Genomic DNA, 26,479 nt, shown 5'->3' on the forward strand with positions numbered 1-26,479 from the left:
GGTGTTTGTACTTAAGTTATCATGTCTACGGAATGTATATTACCATAGTATTTACAAAAAAAGTTACCGGGGTTATGTTTTTCAACAACCTTTTTTCGGATCAAAAGTTACCACGGTATTTGTATGTAAATTATCACTTATACGGTACTTATATTACCGTGTTATTTATAGAAAATTACCGAGGTATGTTTTCAATAACCCCCTCCAACCTCCGCTGTTAAAGTTACCATGATATTTGTATGTAAGTTATAAAGTCTGCAGAGCGTAAATTATTATGTTATTTACACATAAGTTAGTGACGTTATCTTTTTCAATAACTTTTTTCCGGGCTAAAGTTACCGTGGGATTTGTGTTTAAGTTATCGGGTCTGTGGTACATACATTACCATGCTATTTACACATAAAAAGTTCTCAATTAAGAAACATACACAAAATGGTATCACGGTGTTACGTAAGTTATCAAATCTATAATGCATAAATTACCATGTGAAATGTGAACACCGCTTAATCACCTAATTGTTTTTTGAATTTTTCTTGCCGATATTATGATGTCAACCTCAAAAATTAAAAAAGAGTAGTCAATCTTTCAAAAAAAGAAACAAAAATTACGGTGTGACTGAAAAAAATATACCAAATCTTCACATTGGGAAATAGCATCAATTTTCATCCACGCGATAAAAATTGATCTCAACTCCAAACTGGTACCAATATTGCGGTGTATCTAGCCAAGGAACAACTAAGTTCCCCCACCACACAACACAGACGCAACAATCTCTAATATTATTTGTCCTATCTGGACCGAGATCCAGTGACTTGCCTCTAGCAAGTCGTGTTGTAACATGCCCTCTTTTATCTGCCGTCCAATATAGATCCAATGCATGAGATTGTTTGAAAACAAAATAGTGCACACCTACGTACTTAGCAGAAGCAAGAAAACAACCACAACAAGGGACTTGAACGTCTCCTCATTTCTGACTTTTACAAGTGTTAGTACAGGAATAACAAACAACAGCAAAGCACTAGAATATTTCAAATTGCAGATTTCACAACACACTTGCACGCTTAATAGCAAGAAACGACACCGTCCAAGCATTGGACCCTCTTTAAAGTGTAGATTGTGTACAACATAACAGCAACAACAAAGCACCGGAACTTATCCAAACTGCATTTGTAGAACCCCACTTACATGCTTAACAAGGACACAAGAAACAATTTATAGCACTGGAATTCTAACACATAACAGCAGCAACAAAGCACAAGAACCTCTCCAAATTGAACATTTTTGTAGTACTTACCACTGAAATTCTAGCACATAAAACTGGAAATGTGTAAACTAACATAGTTTTTGTGTGCCAACAAGTGGTACAACTAAACAATAAATTGAAGTACTGAATATACCAGGCTAGTCTAATTGTACACTTTATAAGTTTGTAGCAGCACCAGATATGAATAGGCTACAATTTCTTGTAAGAAATGAACAAAAAAGTTGCAAAGAAGCAACAACAGTATTGGCATCTCTTGACAATACATTTCCCTTCAGATTTTCTTACGAGACAACCAAGCAACACAACTGAACTGAATGGGCAAGGGACAACTGAACTGAATGGGCAAGGGACGCACAGCAAACTCCTGCGATGCGGTGGCGCCGGGTCTCGTCCATCCTCTACAGCGACGCAGCAGGCTCCTCACTCTGCTTGGATCCAGCAACCTTCGAAACTCCATTTTTTGGTCAATTGAGCTTGTTTACACATCCCAACTACATAATTTATTGGAGCCTCACACCCCCTGGCCCGACCCTGGAGGAGGTGTTGCAATCACGGGCTTCGAGGATGACAACTAGGCAGCAACGGACGTCAGGGAGGCGCCAGAGGTCGCGGCCGTTGGGGCGGAGGGGGTGCAGTGGATGGGTTGTGTGTCCGACGGCAGCTTGCTCGGATCCATGGGCGGAGCCATGGGAGCTCCCGTGAGCAGAGAGAAAGAGCTGATAGAGAGGGAGGAAGGAAGGAAGATGGAGGGAAAAGGAGGAAGCAAGGGGCGGCACTGCGGTTTGGCTTGCCGGCGGCGGCTCGCTGGAGGAGGATGTGACAAGGCGGGCTCGAACTTGGCGGCAGGAAGGAGGAATCAAGGAAGACACCGTCGGCTGGGGACTTGGCGTAGGGGAGGAATACGGGGGGAAGTCTTATGCGTGCGATGCCGATCCAAGGGACACCGAGTGGTGTGGCAGTTTTGCAGAAACGACTACGGTTGCCATATACACATTTCGAATATAATAATATAATTAGAGATTGCGGCGACATTCATTAAACAATAATCACTGTTATAGGAGAGTATTTAAGAAATCAAGCGGATGCTCCCATCCACCCCTAGTACGTTTCCCTGTGTAACTCTATAGAGCGAGACAATGCGCAACAACTTTACTTTTATGAGCACAATGCTCTATCGTCGCCTGCCGAAAGAACTCATCAACTTTTGCCAATATTTATCCATCCTCCAGACCTCCCGAGCCCCGTGCCGCTCCCCTGCGGGGCGGCCCGGGCGCTAAACCTAGCCGCCGGAGGCCGCACAACCCCACCAGATCTCCCTCCGCCGCCGCTGGCGAGGGTCGGCGGGCAAAGCCTGCGCGGCGTCGGTGGCGGCGGGCCTTCTCTTCCCTCCCGCCTGGACCTGGAGCTGCGCGGGGCTGCACCCCTGGGCGAAGGAGGCGCTCGGTGGCGCGGGTGTTGGGCGCGAGCGCGGCTTGGCGCGCGCTGGAGGCGGGGCGTCGCGGCCTGGCTAGCCGGAGGCTGGGCAATGCGGGCGCGGACTGGGGGGGCGCTGCCGTGCGGGCGCGCGTGGATCTGGCATGCCACAGTCGCGGCGGCGGGTTTGGCGGGCGGCTGGGCACGGGACGGGCCAGAGCTACGCGGAGGCGCGTGGGCGTCGCGGGAGCGTCAAGCTCCTGGGCGTGGTGAGCAGGGGCTGAGCCCGATCTAGGCGGATCTTCTTGTGCGGTGCGCACTTGGCTTCCCCGGTGCAGATCTATCGGGGTAGTTGGTCGGCGACCTCCTGGGCGCGGCCCGAGGGCGAGATGTGAAACAGTGCTTGTGCGCCATGGAATTGGTATGCAGGAAGAGCTGGCTGGCTCACAGGTTTGGGTGGGTGAGGCTGCCGGTGAAAGCCGCACTCCGATTGTGGCCAGAGCAATCGACGGCGGCGCCTACGGGCGTCGTCCCCTTGTTGGAGGCATCGATTTTGCAGTCCCTCCCTTCCCTTGCCTGACATTCTTCGGGGGAAACCCTAGATCCGGTCTCCCGGGTCAGACGATGACGACACTTTCGGCTTTGCTTGGTGCCGTGTCTCCTCTTGAGGACATCGTCTTGAAGATAGACCCGGTCAGAGGGACTCAGGGCTTATGTAGGTGGTTGGCGACGGCTCGTGTAGCATCTCCGTGAGAGCAGCAGAAGCACCCTCCACATGCAATGTGCGTCAGGCGAGTTATGTCAACCAAGCTCACGGGATTGAAGCGACATATGTTTGCTCTATCGGACATAGCGTTCCTCTTTGATGTCACCGAGTTTTGAGGATATGCTAGTGGCAGCCCTGATTGATACAACGGTTTGCGGTGTGCACTTTGGTAGCGACGAAAGCGCTCGAGTGCCCGGTCGGGTGTGTTGTGGGGTGTAGGCCTTCTGACGTGTTGTATGTGTTGTGGTGCTTTAGGCCTAGTCTTGTTAGGCGCTGTTTAGGTTTTTGCCCGGTTTTCCTTGATAAACTGAGCAACCTCTTTTCATTTCTTCTTTTTTAGCACTCGCCTTATGCGGTGCATTCCTCCTTGGGGTGTTACTTGTAATGCCTCTTTCTGATCAATGAATTTGGCAGCTCTCCTGCTAACATTCTAAAAAAAACTTTTGCCAATATTTTGTAACCACCGCTGTGGAAGCACGATACTCTCACAGATCCAGGATGGCTTGAACAAGTTCCAAAGAATCACATTCCACTGCAACAGACAAGATCCCTGTATCGTCGGCTTTCATCATGGCGACGTCCCTGGCCTACTGCTTGTACGAGCAAGAAGCGGCTATATAAGGGCATGTACAATGGTGGCATATGGATACATATACCTCATGACAAAAAGTAATTTGAGGTACCTACATTTATTTTTTCTCTCCAATGCAAGCTACCATTAGTGGGTCTCATTAAGAAATAGAAAATAAAGACTCTAGTCCACATGCATCTCTACTTTTCACTCCAATCTTTTCAGCTTTTGTCACCGGACCACACTTTTTTTCTTTTCAAGCACCCGCCTCCTGAAGAGGATCCCGTTTCCCTATCCGAACCTACTTTACATCATATCCGATCCTACATGGCATACGAGGCATCACCTTGAGACTATGCATTGTACATGCCCTAAACCCTTGTACAATCGGCAATCATGCTCTCGTACTTCCTGAGCTAGCATCCACGTTCAGCTTCACTACGCCGGCTGTTGGTCTAACCCATCTTTGCAATCACATAGGTACCTTCACTTTAGTAGCCAATGTGTTTACTACTATGCCTCTTAGAGCATCTTCAGCCACGTATCTCTAATTCGACCCCTCAAATGTCCGCGGACGCGTCCAGTCAGTGATCGGGTGTGTCCGTTTTGAGCCCCTATTTGTCCATCCGCGCAGCCATAATCCTTATTTTCTTCCTTATATGTCCGGTCACTTGTACGTGATTGATGGAGATGAAGAGAGAGAGAGAGAAGAATGAATAAAGAAAGCGAAAAGGTGGTCCGGGGTGGGGCTGCGTCCTACGTGACGGATTGACCGGGCGCGCCCGGGCGTGTCCGCGAGCCCTCATATCCTCCCCATATTTGAGATGGATATGAGGATTCGCGGACAGCCCAGACATATAGGAAAGATATGAGGGTTCCGATTGGGTCAAAAAAATTCTACTTTTTGCTTCTCTCTCCTGTCCAGTCAGTGGTCCCCGCGCCCACCCAGTCAATTTAAGGAGTCCGGCTATAGATACTCTTATACTCATAGTCAATTGAACTGGAGAACCACAATTTCCATCACGGGAATTTTTTCATTTGATCACACCATATGTACCATCCAGCCACCATAATCGTCTCAATTCCATTGGCAATTGGGATAATCATGCCACCTAGAATTTCTGCACACAACTGCCACTCCTAAATAACCGAACCAGAACGCTCATGAGCTGATGCAGATTTAATAGTTTCTCTCGGACCTAGTTCCTCTCACACAACTTTTGCTCTGTCACATATGAATGGCCTAGGCCAGAGATCCTCGGGATCAGTACGACACACATGACATATAACTAGAGTTTTTCTATGGCGGCCCGATAATGTACAATAGCATGGTACAGTCCCATGCAATACTCTTCAGTTGGGGGTATGCACTTTTGGATGAACTATTATTTCCAAAATTTCCTTCCAAATTTGGTGAGGATCCACCTTTCCTTCTCCTTCGTTTAAGCGAGCTCTCGATCCGAAAGTCATCTTTTGATCCCGAGCTCATATGCTCCCGCATGAATAGTAAAATCCAAAAAAAAAACAAAAAAAATTCAAAAAATTCCAATTTTTTTTGAGAGAAACATTGACAAAAGTTCTAAGTGCCTGCAAAAATTCATCATGAAATCACATTCCTGTAAGGTGTGGCAAAAGAAACAAATTCAATGCTTCAAAATGCGTTTGAAAGTAGCTTTTTCAGAGTACTGTTTTTGTTTTTTTTTTGCCACGCCTTATAGGAATGTGATTTCATGACGTTTTTTTGCAGGCACTTAGAACTTTTGTCAATGTTTCTTTCAAGAAAAATTTGGAATTTTTTGAATTTTTTTATTTAGTTTTGATTTTACTGTTCACCCGAGCTCGTTTGAGCTCGGGAGCAGATTAGCCGCGTCCCTCTCGATCAACATTCTCATCTCCGGGCCATATAGTAATATAGTATGCCGAGAGCACTGTAAAACAACTAGATTTGGTATGAACCTATGATATAAAATCAGCTTGTCCATGAGTTGATAGCGGTATTTGTAAAATCCTCTCAGCATCGACATGCCAAAAATGCCCCTGACATGTGTTCATCCCAGATTCCAATGATTGGGCCAATTAGATCTTGGACTTGCAGTAAGCACTACCCCTAGGGGTCATAACGTTAAGAGGAATCCACTGATCCTCCCAGATATTTATCGATGTACCATCCTCAGGTCGCCATATCGCCCCTTGTTTGAAAGTTTTCATCCATGCCATTATACTTTGTCATGTATATGAAGGCCCTTTTTCAGTGTAGCATTCAACAAATCCCCATCCGGGTAAATACTTAACTCGTAAAATGTGTGCACAAAGTGAATCTGGTTCAGACATATCTCCAACTCTGTTTTGCTAACATCACTTGTTGAAGCAATGTAAATCACGAAAACCCATGCCGCCTTCATTCTTTGGGAAACACATCTTCCACCACGCTCTTCAATGCATTTTCTTTTAATCCCATGTGTCCCCTCACCAGTATCTCGCAACAACATTATAGATGGCCCCGTAACTATTCTTTGGGGTATTAAAAACTACATGGCATAGATCGGAATGGCGCGTGCCACTGCCTTCAAAAGAATTTCTTTCCCACTAATAGAAGCATCTTTGAAATCTAACCATTAATAATCGCACAAACTCTGTCAACTAAATGTAGAAAGCAAGCACTATGGTCGATGCCAACCTTCAACGGTAATCCAAATATTTACAAAACCAAGCCCTAGAAACAATGTTAAGTTGTGTGCATACCTCAGCTCGGACCTCCACTGATGTATTAGAACACACTCGATTTGGCATTACTAACCAACTATCCGGAGCTAGCACAACCCAGGAATCTACGCTGCAAATACTACGTGCATCCATTTGCCAAAACATCGACATGCGCTCGGCTCCTGAGGATAGGCGGGGGGTAAGGACCATGTTAATCCTTGTGGCAAGAGAAATTTGGAAGGAACGGAATGAGGCGGTCTTTAGAAACAAGGAACCAACTGTTGAAAGTATCATGGCGGCGATCAGAAGGAATTTGGAGCAATGGCGCCTTGCTGGCGCTAGAGCCATAGAGCCCCCTTTTGGGGATATAATTGGGAGATAGCAAGCCACAAGCCTGTCACCAGTGCTTTGTAATTTTCTTTTCCACCACCTGATCACTTGATCAACCCTATTTGTCGCTCTCTTCTGCTAAATCAATGAAGCCAGTATCACGCTGGATCTTTAAAAAAAAAACTACATGCATATATACATGGCCCCTAAAAAAACTCAGGGTGTACGTATTGTAAAAGAAAGACAATGTATACCTGGCCACGTAAAGGGATATGTTTTCCTTTTCAAACAATTAGTGTATTTTTTGGGGAAAATGATAATGTTTAGAAATATATTTGTGAATTTAAAACTGCTCATGAATTTGAAAATTATTCACAAACTTAAAAAAAAATCAAAAAAGACAATATAGCCGCCAATTTGAAAATGCTCATGGATTCAAAAAAATATCATGAATTTGAAAAGTCTCCGCTAATTCAAAAAATGTTCACGAATTTAAAACATAGTCAAGAATTCAAAAGGATAATAAATTTGGAAAACATGTGCACGAGCTTGAAAAATGTTCTCAAATTAGAAGATGTTCACCAATTTGAAAAATGTTCATAAACTCAAAAAAAAGTTTGTAAATTTGAAAAGTGTTCATGAATTCAAAATTTTGTCACAAATTCTGAAAGGTTCAGTAGTTTAATTTTACATCAATTTGTAAAAATGTTTAAGAATTGGAAATTTTTCATGAATTTGAATAAAATGTTCACAAATTTGAAAAGTATTTGTGAACTAATTTTTTTCAAGAATTTTAGAAAAAATCCAAAATTTGAAAAAAATGTTCACAAGGTTTGAAGAACATTCAAGAACTTGATTTCTTCCGCAAATTTAAAAATGTCCCCGAAAGTGGAAAAAATATCATGAGTATGAAGAATGTTCATGAACTCCAAAAGGCGTTCATGAATTTCAAAAATATTCCATAATTTTTAAAAAATCCACAAATTTGAAAAGATGTTCACAAATTTGGAAAGTGCTCACAAGTTTTTAAAAGGTCCAGGAATTTAAAACGTATTCACAGATTTAAAAATGTCTACAATTTCCAAAAATTATTTCGGAATTGTTAAAATGTTCATGAATCCTAGAAAAATATTGAAATTTTTACAAGATTCACTACAAACAAACTGAGAAAGAAGCAATAAAGGAAAAAGGAATGAAAAGGGAAATTAATAAAATGGAAAAAGAAAAACAGAAAATAAAACCAAATGAAAACGAAAGTCCAGGCAAGGAATAAAAAGGTATAAGACCGGTCAGAGTGTCGAATCGATTAGAAGCTTTTTTCAGCCCCGGACTTACTGGGCCACCGAAAAACCAGCGTGCTAAGGGGGGAACCTTAACCGACAGAAGAAGTCGAGAAAACCGGGCCGGCCTAGATTGTGTTCCGAGCAATACAGTGTTGCTCACTATAACCGATATATACCAATTCTAGTATCATGAGTCGATTCCCGAAATCACTAATTGAGGAGTACTCTTTCCAAAGGTCACTTCTACCTCTCCAGGTTGTGAGAAGTGGCATTGAGCATGTGCGTCACTTGTCGCAACCTGCGAGTTTTCGTTTTTTTGTAGATCTGTTTATTCAAAACGTTGTATCTCCTAAACCGTGCGACCAAATCTCAAACCGTTTTCACCATCGGATCCCTCGCCTTGAAATCTTCAAAACTAGATCTCATGTAGATATGTTTTGATGAAAAAATTGGATGGAAAAACCGTGCCTCTCGTGGAAGGAGAAAAAATAGAAAACATGTCTTTTTTTGTTTCCGAGAGGCATGACCGTGTCTCACGGAAGCAAAACAGTGCCTCTCGCGGAAGCAAAATCGTACCTCTCATGGAAGGAAAAAAAGAGAAAACATGTTTTTCTTTCCGTTTCCGAGAGGCACGCCCGTGCCTCTCGTGAAAGCAAAACCGTGCCTCTCACAGAAGCAAAACCGTGCATCTCATGGAAGAAAAACAAAAAAAAAGAACACATTTTTTTCGTTTCCGAGATGCACGAACGTGCTGCCGTGAAAGCAAAACTGTGGTTCTCCCGGAAGAAAAAAAAGAAACCATTTTTTCGTTTCCAAGAGGCACGGCCGTGCCTCTCGCGGAAGAAAAACCGTGCCTCTCACGGAAGGAAAAAGAAAGAGAAAATGCATTATTTTTTTCCGTTTCCGAGAGGCACGACTGTGCCTCTCGTGGAAGCAAAATCATGCCTCTCACGAAAGGAAAAAAAAAAAGAAAACACGTTATTGTTTCGTTTCGGAGAGGCACATATGTGCCTCTTGCGGAAGCAAAACCGTGCCCCCCGTGGAAGCAAAACTGTGCCTCTCACAGAAGGGAAAAAAAGAGAATGCGTTTTCGCACAAAAATAAAATAAAAATTGATTTTTTTGTCCAAGCTAGGAAAGACCGGTGGAAAACCAGAAAGCCTAAAAACCCGTCTAAAAGAATGAAACGTGTGCAGAAAAATATTAAAAAAACCGAAGGGAGCGTCCAGAGTCTGACACGTGGCGGTGGCTGAGAATGAGCCAAGTGGCGTGCTCTTCAGCCCACGCGAGGTGATCGTTGGGAGGCTCCCGAAGGAGTGCCCGTCAATTCTAAATTGGCGCAGTTTTACCTGCAAAATGGCGATCCTCAGAACAAACAAATAAACTCCAATATGCCACGATAACATCCACTAACTCTCGTCTCGCTCTTTTTTTGCTCGCCTCGTCGCTCGCTCTTATTGGCTCAGAAAAATACTAGCAACATTTTTTGTTAGTTTTGGAAAAGTTGATGAAATCAAAAAACCTTCATGGATTTTAGAAGTTGTTCACGTATTCGAAAAAATGTTCACGAAAGTAGGAAAAGTTCATGAATTTAATAAATGTTCACAAATTAAAAAATATATATTCATGCATTTGAAAATGAATTCGAGAAAAGCTCTCATATTTAAAAAAATCATGAACTAAAAGTTTTCAGGAAATTAAGAAATGTTCATGGATTTAAATACAATTATTAAAAATAAAATAAGAGGAAGATAAAGATCAATAAAAACAAAATAAAACCCATAAAATACAGTAAAAAGCAAAACAAGAAATTTTGTTCCAAAACCAAAACCGGGAGGAAGCTAGATGGGTTGGCTCATTATTCGAACATAGCGATGTGTGTGTGCCGGGGGGGGGGGGGGGGGGGGGGGGGCTTGTTTGTATGGGTAAGCCACCTCACACAATAAGGGCCAAATAGGAGATTCCTCGATGAACATGGAGTTTGTGAGCTCAAGCTCACATGCACTCTTTGCTACAGTAAAATCCAGAAAATACTAATTTGCAAGAAAAAAACTCATTTTCTTTGGAAATATACATTGATGTGTTTCTCACATGCCTGCAAATTTTGGCGATGGATTGACATTTGTGGAAGTCTGGGGAAAAACTAAAATTGATGCTCCATTAAGACTATTTTTGGAAGTATTTTGGAGCATAAATTTTGTTTTTATTGCCGAGACCTACAGGAATGTCATTCCATCGTGAAAACTTTCAGGCATGTGAAACACTCATCAATGTTCATTGCTTAATTATTTTAGTATTTTTTTTGCATTTTACTGTAACAAAGGGTGCATGTGAGCTCAATCTCACAAGAGCACTTTCGATTCCTCCATGTCCAACCCCCTCTAGGACATAGTTGCACCACCTTTTTGCGGGACGACGAGAATAGAACAAGGAGATAATATATACCTATGAGACCACCAATACTACTAAAACTACTACTTATTTCACCTTTTTATTTTATTTTTGCAAAATGGATTTAGGTTTTTTATAAAGGTTTATCGGAAATATAGAGCATCCCAAACATAATAAAAATACATAAAGGTCTAGTGACACTGGACAACACTACCATCGCCAAAGCGAGTCATTGGTGCGCCACTGTTGTCGCTCCCATACCGGAGCTGGCTTGACCTTGTCGATGACAACCGGAAAGTCTTCCTGCATGTGTCCCTAAGAAGCAGCATCCTGGAGCCATCGTCATTGTCGTTGAATCCTTGAATCGATCTGAAAAACCTAGCCCCAAATTAACCTTGCCACCACGTATGCATGACAAGGAACACTATACTCCCTGTCCCCAAGGAGCCTGCAGTAATCTATGCCAGAGCTTCGTCGAATCTGTCCTGACAAATAAACTTGAGGGTGATCAAAGCCCAGAAGACCGGCTCAAAGATGAAGCATCGTCATCCGCCCATGCATCGCCCCTGCAAGGAGTAAAACCCTAACCTATCTACTAGCCAGAGCGAGGCAACATGATTCCCCTTTCCGCCACCGATCGCAGAGGGGAACCAGATCCATAGGCTTGCTGACGGAGATTTAGGGAAGGAACACTTTCTATTCCACTTTTAGGGTTTGTTCCATCCATTCGAAATCAGCTCCACTCCACCGAATTCATTTTGGAGCAAATCCACCCAGGAGTTGCAGCTGCACCATAATGTTTGGCTTCCAGCTAGCTCGAGCTTCAAAGAAATGAAAAGTTTTGGTGGGAAAAGGTCTATTGTGAGGCTATGTGACGCGGGAAAAGAAATAAAGGGCTATCCACTTACCGGTGACAGTGGTGGGTTACTTCTCCGAACTCCACGAGGACTCTTCGAACTGAGTTTTTGAAGAACCCCTTGAAGAGCTTGAAGAAAAACAGGGAGTTGGATGCCAGATTTGAGTTTTTCACGGAGTGGCACATCATGGAGCTAGCATGTTTGGCTTACGTTTCTAGAGCGGGGCTGAATTTTAGGGAGCGAAACAGTCCAAAATAATCCCTTAAATTCTTAGCTACTCAATTTTGTGTGTGATGCAACCAAAGTATAAACATATAATGAGGCAATATTATTGTGTAAAGATAAATTATAATTATCAATTGATTCAACACTTATTAATTTACCAAAAGATATATGATTTTATTTGGTAAGATAATAAACAGTGGGGCAGTTGCGTTTAGAAAAATTTGACAAAATTAAAAGTAAATAGTATGGGAGGGAGGACAAAAGAAAAATAGTAAGATGGAGCCTTACGTATTTTTTAAGTATATACTATGCAACAGAACATACATATTCTAGTGGTCAACACCAATCATGTCTAGCATATATCTTTAAGATCTTCATGCACATCATATAGGTATTGTCGTTACCGCTAAATCACTCTTCTCCTTCTAATTAGACATACAAACTTCGCCCCTTGCCTCTCCAGTGCAACCTCACCACCTCTGTTCTGTAGTGCAAATAAGCCGCGATGGCGCACCGGATGCGACCGGCCCGTGTATGGGCGCGAGCAGGACGCGTCGGGTGCGCCAGGGGCGCGGGGTAGACGTGCGTGTGTGTGTGTGCGCGTGATGCATGGGCATGTCCATGTGGGTGAACACCGCACGAGTGCGTGCGTGGGGTAGCCGTTGGAGGTCATGGGCGCGGTGGGCATGCTGGTTCGTTGCGGGCTGGACGCGGAGAGCGCGCGGGAGCGCGTCGTGCGCGCGCGCCGAGCGGGCCGAACCAGGTGGCGTGGTGGGCACGGGAGTGCGGGTCGTGGCCCGATGATATCCGGGTATAAAAGCCGCCGCAGTGATCGTTGTAATGGCGTGGGTTTAACGAGTACGAGCTCGTGGTGTTGGCGTTCGTGCGCCGGGAAAAAACCTCACCGTGTCACTCCTCTACCTCCCTCTCTGATCTTCTTCTTCCTCTGTCGTGTGAGCGACGACGCCGAGCGAGAAGGAACCAAGCGAGAGAGAGAGCAGAGCTAGGGCTAGGGCAGCTCGGCAACAACATTTGGTATCAGAGCCTCGTGGCGATCAGGGCGTGCCGGCGATGTCCATCGTACCGTACGGTGGCGGATCGGGCGGCGCGGTGGCGCATCCAGCGCCGCTGCTCACGGGGGAGAACTACGTCACCTGGGCCATCAAGGTGGAGGCCGACCTGGACACCGCAGGGCTGTGGGAGGCGGTGATGCCGCCGGAGGACGCGGTGTCGGCGGTGATCGCCAAGAAAGACAAGCCGGCGAGGGCTTATCTGCTCCGGGCGCTCGTCGACGACCTTCTGCTGCAGGTGGCCGCGAAGAAGACTGCGGCAGAGATTTGGAGCAGCTTGAAGGCGCGGTTCGTCAGAGCAGATCGCGTGCGCGCGGCGCGACTGGGCACGTTGCGCAGGGAGTGGGAGCTCCTGCGCATGGCGAGCGACGAGTCGCTGGACGCGTTCGCCGGGAAAATCAGCGGCATGGCGGCGCGCTACACCGGGCTTGGGGCGACGCTCGACGACGTGGCGATGGTGAAGAAACTCCCGGACTGCGTCCCGGATCGGCTGTACGCGGCGGTCGCCGGAATGGAGCAGTTCTGCGACTTGAACTCACTGCTCTTCGAGGACGCACTCGGGCGCCTGAAGGCGTTCGACGAGCGGCTGCGTCGGCGAGGACAGGCAGGCGGCGAGGGCGTGGACGGGCAGCTGCTGTACACCGCGGCACAGTGGCGTGCGCGCGAGCGGCGTCGAGGAGGTGCGCGGGACAACGACGACGACGACAACGCGCGCAGCAACGCATCGGGCTTCGGAGGCAACCGGCGAGGGCGCTGCTACAAATGCGGTGATCGCGGCCACTTCAAGCGGGAGTGCCCGCTGATGAAGAAGGCGCCGGTGGCGGAGCATGCGATGGTGGTGGACGCCGGCGTCGAGGACGGTGGCCTATTCTGAGCGCGGCTTTGGGAGGTGTAGTGTAGGGCAAATAAGCCGCGATGGCGCACCGGATGCGACCGGCCCGTGTATGGGCGCGAGCAGGACGCGTCGGGTGCGCCAGGGGCGCGGGGTAGACGTGCGTGTGTGTGTGCGCGCGTGATGCATGGGCATGTCCATGCGGGTGAACACCGCACGAGTGCGTGCGTGGGGTAGCCGTTGGAGGTCATGGGCGTGGCGGGCACGCTGGTTCATTGCGGGCTGGACGCAGAGAGCGCGCGGGAGCGCGTCGTGCGCGCGCGCCGAGCGGGCCGAACCAGGTGGCGTGGTGGGCACGGGAGTGCGGGTCGTGGCCCGATGGTGTCCGGGTATAAAAGCCACCGCAGTGATCGTTGTAATGGCGTGGGTTTAACGAGTACGAGCTCGTGGTGTTGGTGTTCGTGCGCCGGGAAAAAACCTCACCGTGTCACTCCTCTACCTCCCTCTCTGATCTTCTTCTTCCTCTGTCGTGTGAGCGACGGCGCCGAGCGAGAGGGAACCAAGCGAGAGAGAGAGGAGAGCTAGGGCTAGGGCAGCTCGGCAACAACATGTTCGTCTCTCTTCCCCCTCTCTCTCCCTCTCAAACATAGATGAAAGCACGACTCACTGTACCATATGACGTCTAGATAGTAAGAAACGAAGAATATATGTTCAGAAAATCTTCCATGTCAATTCGTTATTTAAAATAGAAAAAAGGACTAACCAAATGCAACATTGGTATAGAAAAAAGAGTGACCAAAATGCAACATTGGTTGCTTTCAGCTATATTCCATGAAGAAAATAAGAACGATTTGTATACCAGGAAAAACTTTAACAAAAAATTAGCAAACATTCATAGCCAAGGGTGCATGATTTCTTTGATTGGTACAAGCCTTTTTAATAAGTTGAGAAAGTGGACATTTTGAACTGCAACAGGAGGAGACCCAGGAAAAACTATAGAGAAACATACACAGGAGGAGCAATGCACAAATCTTACTTTGGGCAGCCCCACATGACCGACAACTGATATGCATATCAGAAAAAACATGCAATGGGATAGGCGTTGGGTCCACCAAGTCTCAAAACGCTAAGGCGGTAGGAGGCGATCACCTGGCGACTACGTTCCTACGCTACGGTTAGGGTTTCGAAGCACCTGGGTGGTTGGAATCCGGCTGGGCTCGGGGCGGCGACGACGTCTCCCTGGACCAAGTCCGGCGAGGTTGCGTTCCCCGCTTTGGAGCGGTGCTAATGACGGGGGAAGCAGGAGGAAAGGGTGCGGCCACGACGACAAAACCTTCATCGACCCCATCTGCGGCGGCGGCCACGCCACCGGCGCGGAAGGATGGTGGATCTGCTAGTGGGGGCGGGAAAGTCCCCTACAGAGAGAAAGATGCCGGATCCGGCGCAAGCCTTTCGGCGAGGCTGGGAGGCATGGTGCTTATGGACAAGGAAGTTGAGGGTTTCATCTTTGAAGATCTAAGAGCATCTCTTGCAGACCGCGCATCCCGCTGGCCCGCAAAACGCATTTGCAGTTCGCGAAAAAACGGCTTTGCGGGCCGGTGCGGACGGCCGCAGAGGCAGACCCCTCAAACGGACCCGTATAAAAGGACATTCGTGGAATATACTTATTTACGGGTCGGCTTTGCGGGGTCTGCTCTTGCGCCGCTGCTGCCGGTCCACAAATATCAATACCACACCACAATAATAAAACAAACATGCACACTACAACATAATTATTCAGAAAAATTAGCATACCAACACAAGACAACAATCATCCACATTACAAATAATTATTCAAATCACCGAAGCAAACTAAATAATGCAATACAAAACTTGTCCCGAATACAAATACAAATGAATAGAAAAATGAGTTTGTTACTGTCCAGCCCTTTGCCAATGGTGCTCAATGAGATCCTCCTGAAGCTGAAAGTGGGTGTTTGCATTTTCAATCTCCTTGTATGTTTGAAGAAAATCTCTAATGCGGTTAGGGTCTCTAGCTGGTTTGACACGGCTACCCACATTGTCGTAGAAGAACTCCAAGTTCATGCCTTTCTCATCTTCAATAATCATATTGTGAAGGATAACACAACATGTCATGATGTTTTTCAAGGTCCGCTTGTCCCCAAAACAAGCAGGACCACGAACAATGGCAAACCTAGATTGCAAAACCCCGAATGCTCTTTCAATGTCTTTTTGGGCTGCCTCTTGCACCCTTGCGAATTCACATTCTTCTTTAGTTTTGGGTTCTTTGATGCTCTTGACAAATGTGCACCAAGGAGGGTATATACCATCTGCAAGACAGTACCCTTTTGTGTATTCATGCCCATTGATAGTGTAGTTGCAAGCAGGAGCACCACCACTAGCAAGCCTAGCAAACAAATGAGAGCGTTGCAACACATTGATATCATTGAGAGTGCTCGGCATACCAAAGAAGCAATGCCAAATCCATAAATCCTCGGACGCTACGGCCTCTAGCACAATTGTTGCATCACGAGACTTGCCACACCACATTCCCTGCCACGCCTTCGGGCAATTTTTCCAAGCCAATGCATACAATCAATGCTACCTAGCATGCCAGGCCAACCTCTCCTCTCATTAGATGCCGTTAATTTTTTGTGTCATCCTTGTTGGGTGCCCGAAGATATTCAGAACCAAAGACACGGATGATCACTTTGGCAAATCTACGCACTGACTCAATTGTGGTATCTTCACCAATGCGAAGGTACTCATCGGCATAGTCAGTCGGAACGCCATATGCAATCACCCGCATAGCTGCCGAGATTTTTTGATATGCACTAAATCCCTTCAAGCTCGCAACATTTCTTCTTTGAGTAAAATACCGACAATTTGCCTCGCAATTTTGAACAATTTTCACAAAGAGGGATCGGCGCATTCGGTACCTTCTCCGGAAGAGGTGTGGTGGATATGTTGGATTCTCCGCGAAGTAGTCTTACAGTCGATCCTCGCCGCCTCTTTCGGTTCTCGTCTTCGTGCTCCTTCACGGCAAGAGCCATCACCAACATCTGCTGCCGAAAGTTTGAAAGCATCATCTCAACATCCGAGTCGTCTGAATCGGACGAATCAGAGAGCAAAAACTTTTCGCACGGGCTCAATTCCATCTACATGAACAAGAATCGCACGCCACGTCAACCAACTATGCATAGCGCTCGGCAGAAAGCACAAACAAACACTAACTGGCGGCGACGAGGGGCAGCTCGAGGGCGGTCAATCCCCGGTGGCGACAGCGACGAGGGGCGGCTCTTCTCGCCGGATCCGGGGGGGGGGGGGGGGGTGCAGCGTATCGGTGGTGGAGGGTGGGGGACGCCCCCGCGGCGCGATTCCGCCCGTATATTTGGCCGGAATCGCCGGCGGCGGACGGGCGGAACCAATAGCGGGCAGCTGCGGAAGGAGGTGGGGAAAGTGTGCGGGATGAAATGTCCCTACCGCCAACCGCTTCACTGTGATACGAGGCACTGTAGGGGCGAGGCGGAAACCCGCGTATTCGCGGGTTGGGGCCGAGATTTTGCCGCGCCCCTCAAAAAAATTTACGGGCCGGCCGCGTTTGCGGGGTCTGTTCGGGCGGGATTTTCCACGCCGACCCGCATTTTGGCGGTTATTTTGTGGGTCGGGGCTTTTCGCGGGGTCTGCTCGAGTTGCTCTAAATCCCCAAGTCCGTAAAGATCACCGATGGTCAGCTATAGGTAAAGTGTGTTCTCCCCGGCCAATGAAAATGTCAGTGATTGAGAAGACCATGCCTTGAGCATGGGGTCTGCACCGAGAAGCCAAACTTGCTGAGATTGGCCCCAATATTTTTGAGGTTCACTTTGGGTTAGAAGGAGATTATCGGCATGTGCTACACAATGGACCGTGGCAATATGATTGTAGTGTGCTTGTTATGAATAAGTATGAGGGCGATAAGAGACCGTCAGAGATGGTATTTGACAAAATTGATGTTTGGGTGAGGGTCACGGATTTGCCGCCTGACAAGAGAACTGAAGCTTTTGGCAGAGCATTAGGGAATTGGCTGGGTGAGACAGTAAAGGTTGATGTTGATAACGAGGGATTTGCTAGAGGACAGAATTTGAGAGTCAGAGCTGAGATCTCTGTGTTTGAACCGCTAGTCAGAGGATTTTTTTTTGAAGAAGGATGATGATGAGAATACATGGTTTGACTTCTACTATGAGAAGATCCCGCACTTCTGTTCTGACTGTGGAAGACTTGTTCATGTAGGGGAGTGTGCGAGCCTCCGGTTGACTCGACATTACAATGGGGGGGACTGGTTAAGGGCATCCCCGAGGAGGAACAACTCAGGCAAAGTCGGGTCTATGACCGGGGCGACTAGTAGCAACAATAGCTGGGGTAGCTCTCACACTGGTGAGGCTGCTAACAAGCACTGTGAGCATCCCAGAGTTCGGGAGATGCCCACGAAGAGAAACCTGCATTCTGAATTTTCCCACACTTCGGATGGTCGCACGGGTGACCGTCCTAAGCACTTTGGTGGCGAGGTAATCAGTCCAAACAGTGCAAGAGACAAGCTTGAAACACCTCGTGGCCGTGATCTCAGGGAGAGTCTGGAAGTGCGGCGGGAGCATGATCTAAGGAATAAACTAATGGAGAATCATTCCATGAGCCAGAGAGGGGGACAGAGGGAGACGGAGAGGGACGGGAAGGGAAGACACGGGATAGAAGAAGCTACCCAGGCCGGCAACACGTAGAGATGTGCAAAAACGGGCAGCATGCAGAAGCGGGTTGGGTCGACCCACTAGGAGGGCCCGACATGCATGGAACCCGGGTAAGGCGAAGGGGTCACTATGTGAAAAAGGATAGAAAGGACTTTCAGGATGGACACCGCGCTGAGCCACACGCTTGGCGAGAGGATGGCAGTAAAAAAAGGAGGCCGAGACAGATGTGGGTTGCGAAAGGTGAATCGGACAGGCAGGGAGGTGAGGATGGGTTCATTCACGATACGAGGCAGAAAACAACCTTAGTATTTGACTGCATCCAAGAGAGAGATGACAAAGCGGCGGACCCTGAAGCACAAGGCCGCCGAGACCAATAAATCTGCTAGCCTGGAACTGTCGAGGATTGGGGTTGGACTCGACACAACCTAGCGGTGGTCTTCTTTGTGAAACTAAAAAGTCAGCAAAGCTATGGAGAGATTGAAGTGGAGTTTGGGATTTAGGAGTGGAGTAGCAGTGGACTGTAACAGAAGAAGTGGTGGTTTAGATCTATGGTGGAGGGAGCATATCCAGGTCACAGTGAGGCCTTGGTGCCAATATTTCCTTGATGCTGAGGTTGTATGTGATGGTAAACTCTATAGAGTCACTGGATTTTATGGAGAACCTTAGACTGAACTCCGTAAAAAATAGTGGGATGCTATTCGGTATCTTCGTGCACAAGTTAACCTACCTTGGCTTTGTGTTGGTGACTTTAACGATACCCTCTTCCACACGGATCAGGTGGGGGGTAATCCACGGAGCTTCACATAGATGGAGGGATTCCAAGAATGCCTAGCTGACTGTGGCTTGGCTGATCCGGTCTTTGCAGGGTACCCTTTCACGTGGGACAATAAGAGAGATGGACAAGATAACATTCAAGTTTGCTTGGACAGAGCCACATGCAATGACAGCTTTCTAAGCATGTTTCTAGAGACATCAGCTGAGCATATCTTATGCGAGGAATCAGATCACCAGGCTCTCCTTGTGCGTGTACTGGAGACAGATCCACGTCGCGCGGGGTCGCGTGATAGACCTTTCCATTATGAAGAGGCTTGGACCCGACATGAACAGTATGAGATAATGATTGCAGAGGCTTGGGACGCGATAAGTACATGAGAGGAGGGGCTGGCGGCAGTTTGGTAGAAGCTGGGCAGCATGCCTGGCTCGATGCAACAGTGGGCGCGGGAGGTATTTGGATCTATTCGGAAGAAATCAAACAGTTGAAGGCACAACTACTGGAGGCTAAGGAACGAGCGCTCACAATAGGCTACCAGCAGGAGGTACGAGACTTAGAAGAGCAACTGAGAGAGGTCTACGAACGCGAAGAAATCATGTACAGGCAGCGGTCGAGGGTGGACTGGCTCAAAGCGGGGGATCAAAACACTCAGTATTTTCAGAACCGGGCATCGCATCGAAAGAGAAAGAATACGATCAATGCCTTGCGTCGGGAAGATGGTTCAAAGTGTACGGTTGATGAGGAGATGAGAGCCATGGCAGCTGCGTTTTATGAGAACCTCTTCACATCACAGGGGTCGGTGGGGGCAGAGGGCCTGTTAGAGAATATTCATTGGGCGGTCACAGATGAAATGAACACAGCGCTGACAGCTCCTATTTCGGACTCAGAGATAGAGACAACTCTATTTCATATGGGGCCAACAAAAGCCCCGGGACCAGATTGTTGGGGAACGTAGCATGCAATTTCAAAAAAAATCCTATGATCACGCAAGATCTATCTAGGAGATGCATAGCAACGAGAGGGGGAGAGTGTGTCCACGTACCCTCGTAGACCAAAAGCGGAAGCGTTAGTTTAACACGGTTGATGTAGTCGAACTTCTTCACGATCCAACCGATCAAGCACCGAACGTACGGCACCTCCGAGTTCAGCACACGTTCAGCTCGATGACGTCCCTCGAACTCTTGATCCAGCAGAGGGTTGATACGTCTCCAACGTATCTATAATTTTTGATTGTTCCATGCTATTATATTATCTGTTTTGGATGTTCAATGGGCTTTATTATACACTTCTATATTATTTTTGGGACTAACCTATTAACTGGAGGCCCAGCCCAAATTGCTGTTTTTTTGCCTATTTCAGTGTTTCGAAGGAAAGGAATATCAAACGGAGTCCAAACGGAATGAAACATTCAGGAACGTGATTTTCGGAACAAACGTGATCCAGAGGACTTGGAGTGGACGTCAAGCAATCAACGAGGAGGCCACGAGACAGGGAGGCGTGCCTTGAAGTAAATATGCCCTAGAGGCAATAATAAAGTTATTATTTATTTCCTTATTTCATGATAAATATTTATTATTCATGCTAGAATTGTATTAACTGGAAACATAATACATGTGTGAATACATAGACAAACAGAGTGTCACTAGTATGCCTCTACTTGACTAGCTCGTTGATCAAAGATGGTTAAGTTTCCTAGCCATAGACATGAGTTGTCATTTGATAAACGGGATCACATCATTAGGAGAATGATGTGATTGACTTGACCCATTCCGTTAGCTTAGCACTTGATCGTTTAGTATGTTGCTACTGCTTTCTTCATGACTTATACATGTTCCTACGACTATGAGATTATGCAACTCCCATTTACCGGAGGAACACTTTGTGTGCTGCCAAACGTCACAACGTAACTGGGTGATTATAAAGGTGCTCTACAGGTGTCTCCGAAGGTACTTGTTGGGTTGGTGTATTTCGAGATTAGGATTTGTCACTCCTATTATCGGAGAGGTATCTTTGGGCCCACTCGGTAATGCACATCACTATAAGCCTTGCAAGCATTGTAACTAATGAGTTAGTTGCGGGATGATGTATTACGGAAAGAGTAAAGAGACTTGCCGATAACGAGATTGAACTAGGTATTGGGATACCGACGATCAAATCTCGGGCAAGTAACATACCGATGACAAAGGGAACAACATATGTTGTTATGCGGTTTGACCGATAAAGATCTTCGTAGAATATGTAGGAGCCAATATGAGCATCCAGGTTCCGCTATTGGTTATTGGCCGGAGACATGTCTCGGTCATGTCTACATAGTTCTCGAACCCGTAGGGTCCGCACGCTTAAAGTTTCGGTGACGATTGTATTATGAGTTTATGTGATTTGATGTACCGAAGGTAGTTCGGAGTCTCGGCTGAGATCGGGGACATGACAAGGAGTCTCAAAATGGTCGAGACGTAAAGATCGATATATTGGACGACTATATTCGGACATCGGAAAGGTTCCAAGTGGTTCGGGTATTTTTCGGAGTACCGGGGAGTTACGGAAATATGGGGGAAGAAGTATATGGGCCTTATTGGGCTTTAGGGGAGAGAGAGAGGCAGGCCGCGCCCCCCCCAATGACTAGTCCGAATTGGACTAGGGGGAGGGGCGGCGCCCCCTCCTTTCTTCTCTTCCCTCTTCCCCTTCCTTGTCTCCTACTCCTACTACTTGGAAGGGGAGGAATCCTACTCCCGGTGGGAGTAGGACTCCTCCAGGGCGCGCCATAGGGGCCGGCTCTCTCCCCCTCCTCCACTCCTTTATATACGTGGCCAGGGGGCACCCCATAGTGACAATAATTGATCTCTTGATCTCTTAGCCGTGTGCGGTGCCCCCCTCCACCATATTCCACCTCGGTCATATCGTAGCGGTGCTTAGGCGAAGCCCTGCGTCGGTAGCAACATCATCACCGTCATCACGCCGTCGTGCTGACAAAACTCTCCCGTGAAGCTCTGCTGGATCGGAGTTCGCGGGACGTCATCGAGCTGAACGTGTGCTGAACTCGGAGGTGCCGTACGTTCGGTTCTTGGATCGGTCGGATCGTGAAGACGTACGACTACATCAACCGCGTTGTGCTAATGCTTCCGCTTTCGGTCTACGAGGGTACGTGGACACACTCTCCCCTCTCGTTGCTATGCATCACCATGATCCTGTGTGTGCGTAGGAATTTTTTTGAAATTACTATGTTCCCCAACAGTGGCATCCGAGCCAGGTTTTATGCGTAGATGTTATATGCACGAGTAGAACACAAGTGAGTTGTGGGACATACAAGTCATACTGCTTACCAGCATGTCATACTTTGGTTCGGCGGTATTGTTGGATGAAGCGGCCCAGACCGACATTACGCGTACGCTTACGCGAGACTGGTTCTACCGACGTGCTTTGCACACAGGTGGCTGGCGGGTGTCAGTTTCTCCAACTTTAGTTGAACCGAGTGTGGCTACGCCCGGTCCTTGAGAAGGTTAAAACAGCACTAACTTGACGAACTATCGTTGTGGTTTTGATGCGTAGGTAAGAACGGTTTTTGCTCAACCCGTAGCAGCCACGTAAAACTTGCAACAACAAAGTAGAGAACGTCTAACTTGTTTTTGCATGGCATGTTGTGATGTGATATGGTCAAGACATGATGCTATATTTTATTGTATGAGATGATCATGTTTTGTAACCGAGTTATCAGCAACTAGCAGGAGCCATATGGTTGTCGCTTTATTGTATGCAATGCAATCGCCCTGTAATGCTGAGACCGAAAGTTCGAGCGTGAATCATATAGTAGATATGGCCTCGAAACACTGAGACCGAAAGTTCAAGCGTGAATCATATAGTAGATATGATCAACATAGTGATGTTCACCATTGAAAATTACTCCATCTCACGTGATGATCGGACAGGTTTAGTTGATTTGGATCACGTGATCACTTAGATGATTAGAGGGATGTCTATATAAGTGGGAGTTCTTAAGTAATATGATTAATTGAACTTAAATTTATCATGAACTTAGTACCTGATAGTATTTTGCTTGTCTGTGTTGTAGATCAATAGCTCGCGATGTTGTTCCCTGTTTTATTTTTTGATATGTTCCTAGAGAAAAACTAAGTTGAAAGATGATAGTAGCAATGATGCGGACTTGGTCCGTGATCTGAGGATTTTCCTCATTGCTGCACAGAAGAATTATGTCCTTGATGCACCGCTAGGTGACAGACCTATTGCATGAGCAGATGCAGATGTTATGAACGTTTGACAAAAGCTCGGTATGATGACTACTTGATAGTTTAGTGCACCATGCTTTACAGCTTAGAACCGGGACTTCAAAAATGTTTTGAAACGCCACGGAGCATATAAGATGTTCCAAGAGTTGAAATTGGTATTTCATACTCATTCCCGTGTCGAGAGGTATTTGAGCTCTGACAGTACTTTGCCTACAAGATGGAGGAGAATTGCTCCGCTAGTGAGCATGTGCTCAGAATGTCTGAGTACTACAATCACTTGAATCAAGTGGGAGTTAATCTTCCAGATAAGATAGTGATTGAAAGAGTTCTCTAGTCACTATCACCAAGTTACTAGAACTTCGTGATGAACTATAATATGCAAGGGATAACGGAAACGATTCCCAAGCTCTTCGTGATGCTGAAATCGACGAAGGTAGAAATCAAGAAAAGCATCAAGTGTTGATGGTTGACAAGACCACTAGTTTCAAGAAAAGGGAAAAGGGAAGAAGGGGAACTTCAAAGAAGAACGGAAAACAAGTTGCTGCTCAAGTGAAGAAACCCAAGTCTGGACCTAAGCCTGAGACTGAGTGCTTCTACTGCAAAGGGACTGGTCACTTGAAGCGGAACTGCCCCAAGTATTTGGCGGATAAGAAGGATGGCAAAGTGAACAAAGGTATATTTGATATACATGTTATTGATGTGTACTTTACTAGTGTTTATAGCAACCCCTCAGTATTTGATACTAGTTCAGTTGCTAAGATTAGTAACTCGAAACGGGAGTTGCAAAATAAACAGAGACTAGTTAAGGGTGAAGTGACGATGTGTGTTGGAACTGGTTCCAAGATTGATATGATCATCATCGCACACTCCCTATAATTTCGGGATTAGTGTTTTTTTTTGAATATTTACTATAGAGCAAAGCTCCACAGCCCTTTATTATTAAAAAGAACAAGGTATCAACTGTACAAGCTGGGGGAAATTACAAGGCTAAAAGGAAGAAAAACAGAACCTACCTACCTGTAGTTAATTGAGAGAGTTAATCCAAGCATACAACTTGTCCCTATTATCTAATCTCATTCTATGAGCTAGAAGAGTAAGGTCATGTACAAAATTACATCGCCAAGCAGCAAAGGTTGCATTTTCTCCTCTGAAAGTCCTTCCATTCCTGAGGATCCATATATTCCAAGCTCCAGTGAGCATAACTTCAAAGAAGAAAGGATGCTTAAATCTTGATCTTGCATGCTGGATACATTGCTGAATCTCCGATCCCCTGGTCCAATCAATGGAAATATAATTCCACACTTGGCGACTGAAGTTACAGTTAAAGAACAAGTGCAACCTATCCTCATAGACAAATTCATTGCAGATAACACAGAGATTGTCATCCAATGGTGATCTCCAATGCCTACGAATTAACAAGTCCTTGGTGTTGAGTCTATCAAAGAATAACAACCAACCAAAGACTTTGATCTTCATGGTGCACTTGCCATCCCACAACCACTTGCATGGCAACATAGTTGGCAAATGAGAGTGCATGAGAGTGTAAAAGCTCTTGGCAGAGTAGCCACCAGATTTTCCAGGCCATATCCAAACATCTGGCAGTGTGATGTCCCTGTGTAAGTCCAGGATCCAAGCTTCCAGAACTTGCAACTCCAAAGCAGCCTCATGTGACAAAGGCAAGAAGAACATTGAATAGAAATCCTAAGAGATTAGGAATTCATGCACAGAGAGTTTGTCATTAATAACAAAGGAGAAAAACCTAGGTAATCTCCAACATAGAGGTCTGGAAGAGCCACCAATTAGCCAAGCATCAGACCAAAAAAGGGCAGAGTCTCCCATATTGATGTGAACTGAGGAAATAGCAGTATATGCATATGAAAGCTTGAGGATATCCCTCCACCAAAATGAACCAACTGGGGCTGTAGCATGTGGGACGCCATCGGCATAATAACTATTCCAGATCAATGTTACCCATGGTATATCAGCCTTATTGAAGAATTTGTGGAGATGCTTGAGAAGGAGGCCCTTATTTTGGATATGCAAATTAATCACCCCAAGCCCTCCTTTTTCCTTTGGCCTACAAACCAGATCCCATGCAGCCAAAGATTGTTTTGGTGCATCACTGTTTCCTCTCCACAAGCACTGTCTAAAAATCCTGTCCAGTTGCTTAATAATGCCAGGTGGGAGTTGTAAACTGCAGAGGAAATATATGGGCATAGATGTCAAGACAGAAGTTAACAGCTGCAACCTGGAGCCTTGGTTTAACATGGATGAACTAGCTGTCAATCTCCTTTCCAAAGCATCAACTAAGGGCATAAAATCCACAATTCTGGGCCTGGTAGTACCAAGTGGCAAACCCAGATAAGTAAATGGGAGCTGACCAATTTTGCATCCGAGCAGATCAGCTAACCTGGCAGCTTCCACCTCATCAATATTTAAAGGAATCATGGAAGACTTTGCAAAATTGACTTTAAGCCTGGTGGATTGTTGAAAGGTAAGCAACATATTTTTAAGAGCAACCAACTCCTCATCTCTGGCAGACAAAAAGATGACAGTGTCATCAGCATACTGAATTATAGGGAAATCCTGGTCATGTGAGGGAATTGGGAGGGTTAAGGTTCCATGGGAGAACATCTGGTTAACCACTGACTGCAGAAGATCAACATCAATTACAAACAGCAAAGGGGAGACAGGATCACCCTGTCTGACACCACACTTGCACTTAAACTGTTTACCAGGTATGCCATTGAGCAAAACAGAGGAAGATCCTGTAGAGAGGATGTCTTTAACCCAGCAAATCCATTTGTCGTCAAACCCCTTGTGCTTGAGCATTTGCAAAATAACCTCATGCTCCACAGTGTCAAATGCCTTTGCAAAATCTAGCTTCAGAATTATAATGGGTCTCTTTGACTGTTTGCATTGGTGTATGTATTCAAAGGCCCAAGCTAAGCAATCCTGAATTGATCTACTCTTCAAGAACCCATATTGATTTTTATGGATACAACTGAGGATCACTTTTTGCAACCTGTTGGCTAACAGTT

General features: G+C 46.3%; 1 protein-coding gene across 1 annotated transcript; it reads left to right on the forward strand.

The window, feature by feature from the left end:
- Window positions 1–13,230: 13,230 nt before the first annotated feature.
- Window positions 13,231–13,746, forward strand: LOC109761129 (uncharacterized). Its single transcript, XM_020319925.1, has one exon. The coding sequence runs from the start codon at window positions 13,231–13,233 to the stop codon at window positions 13,744–13,746; it is 516 nt and encodes a 171-aa protein (XP_020175514.1).
- The last annotated feature ends 12,733 nt before the right edge of the window (window positions 13,747–26,479 follow it).

Source organism: Aegilops tauschii, chromosome 3 (assembly GCF_002575655.3).
Source record: "Aegilops tauschii subsp. strangulata cultivar AL8/78 chromosome 3, Aet v6.0, whole genome shotgun sequence".
In the NCBI taxonomy this organism is placed as follows: Eukaryota; Viridiplantae; Streptophyta; class Magnoliopsida; order Poales; family Poaceae; genus Aegilops; species Aegilops tauschii.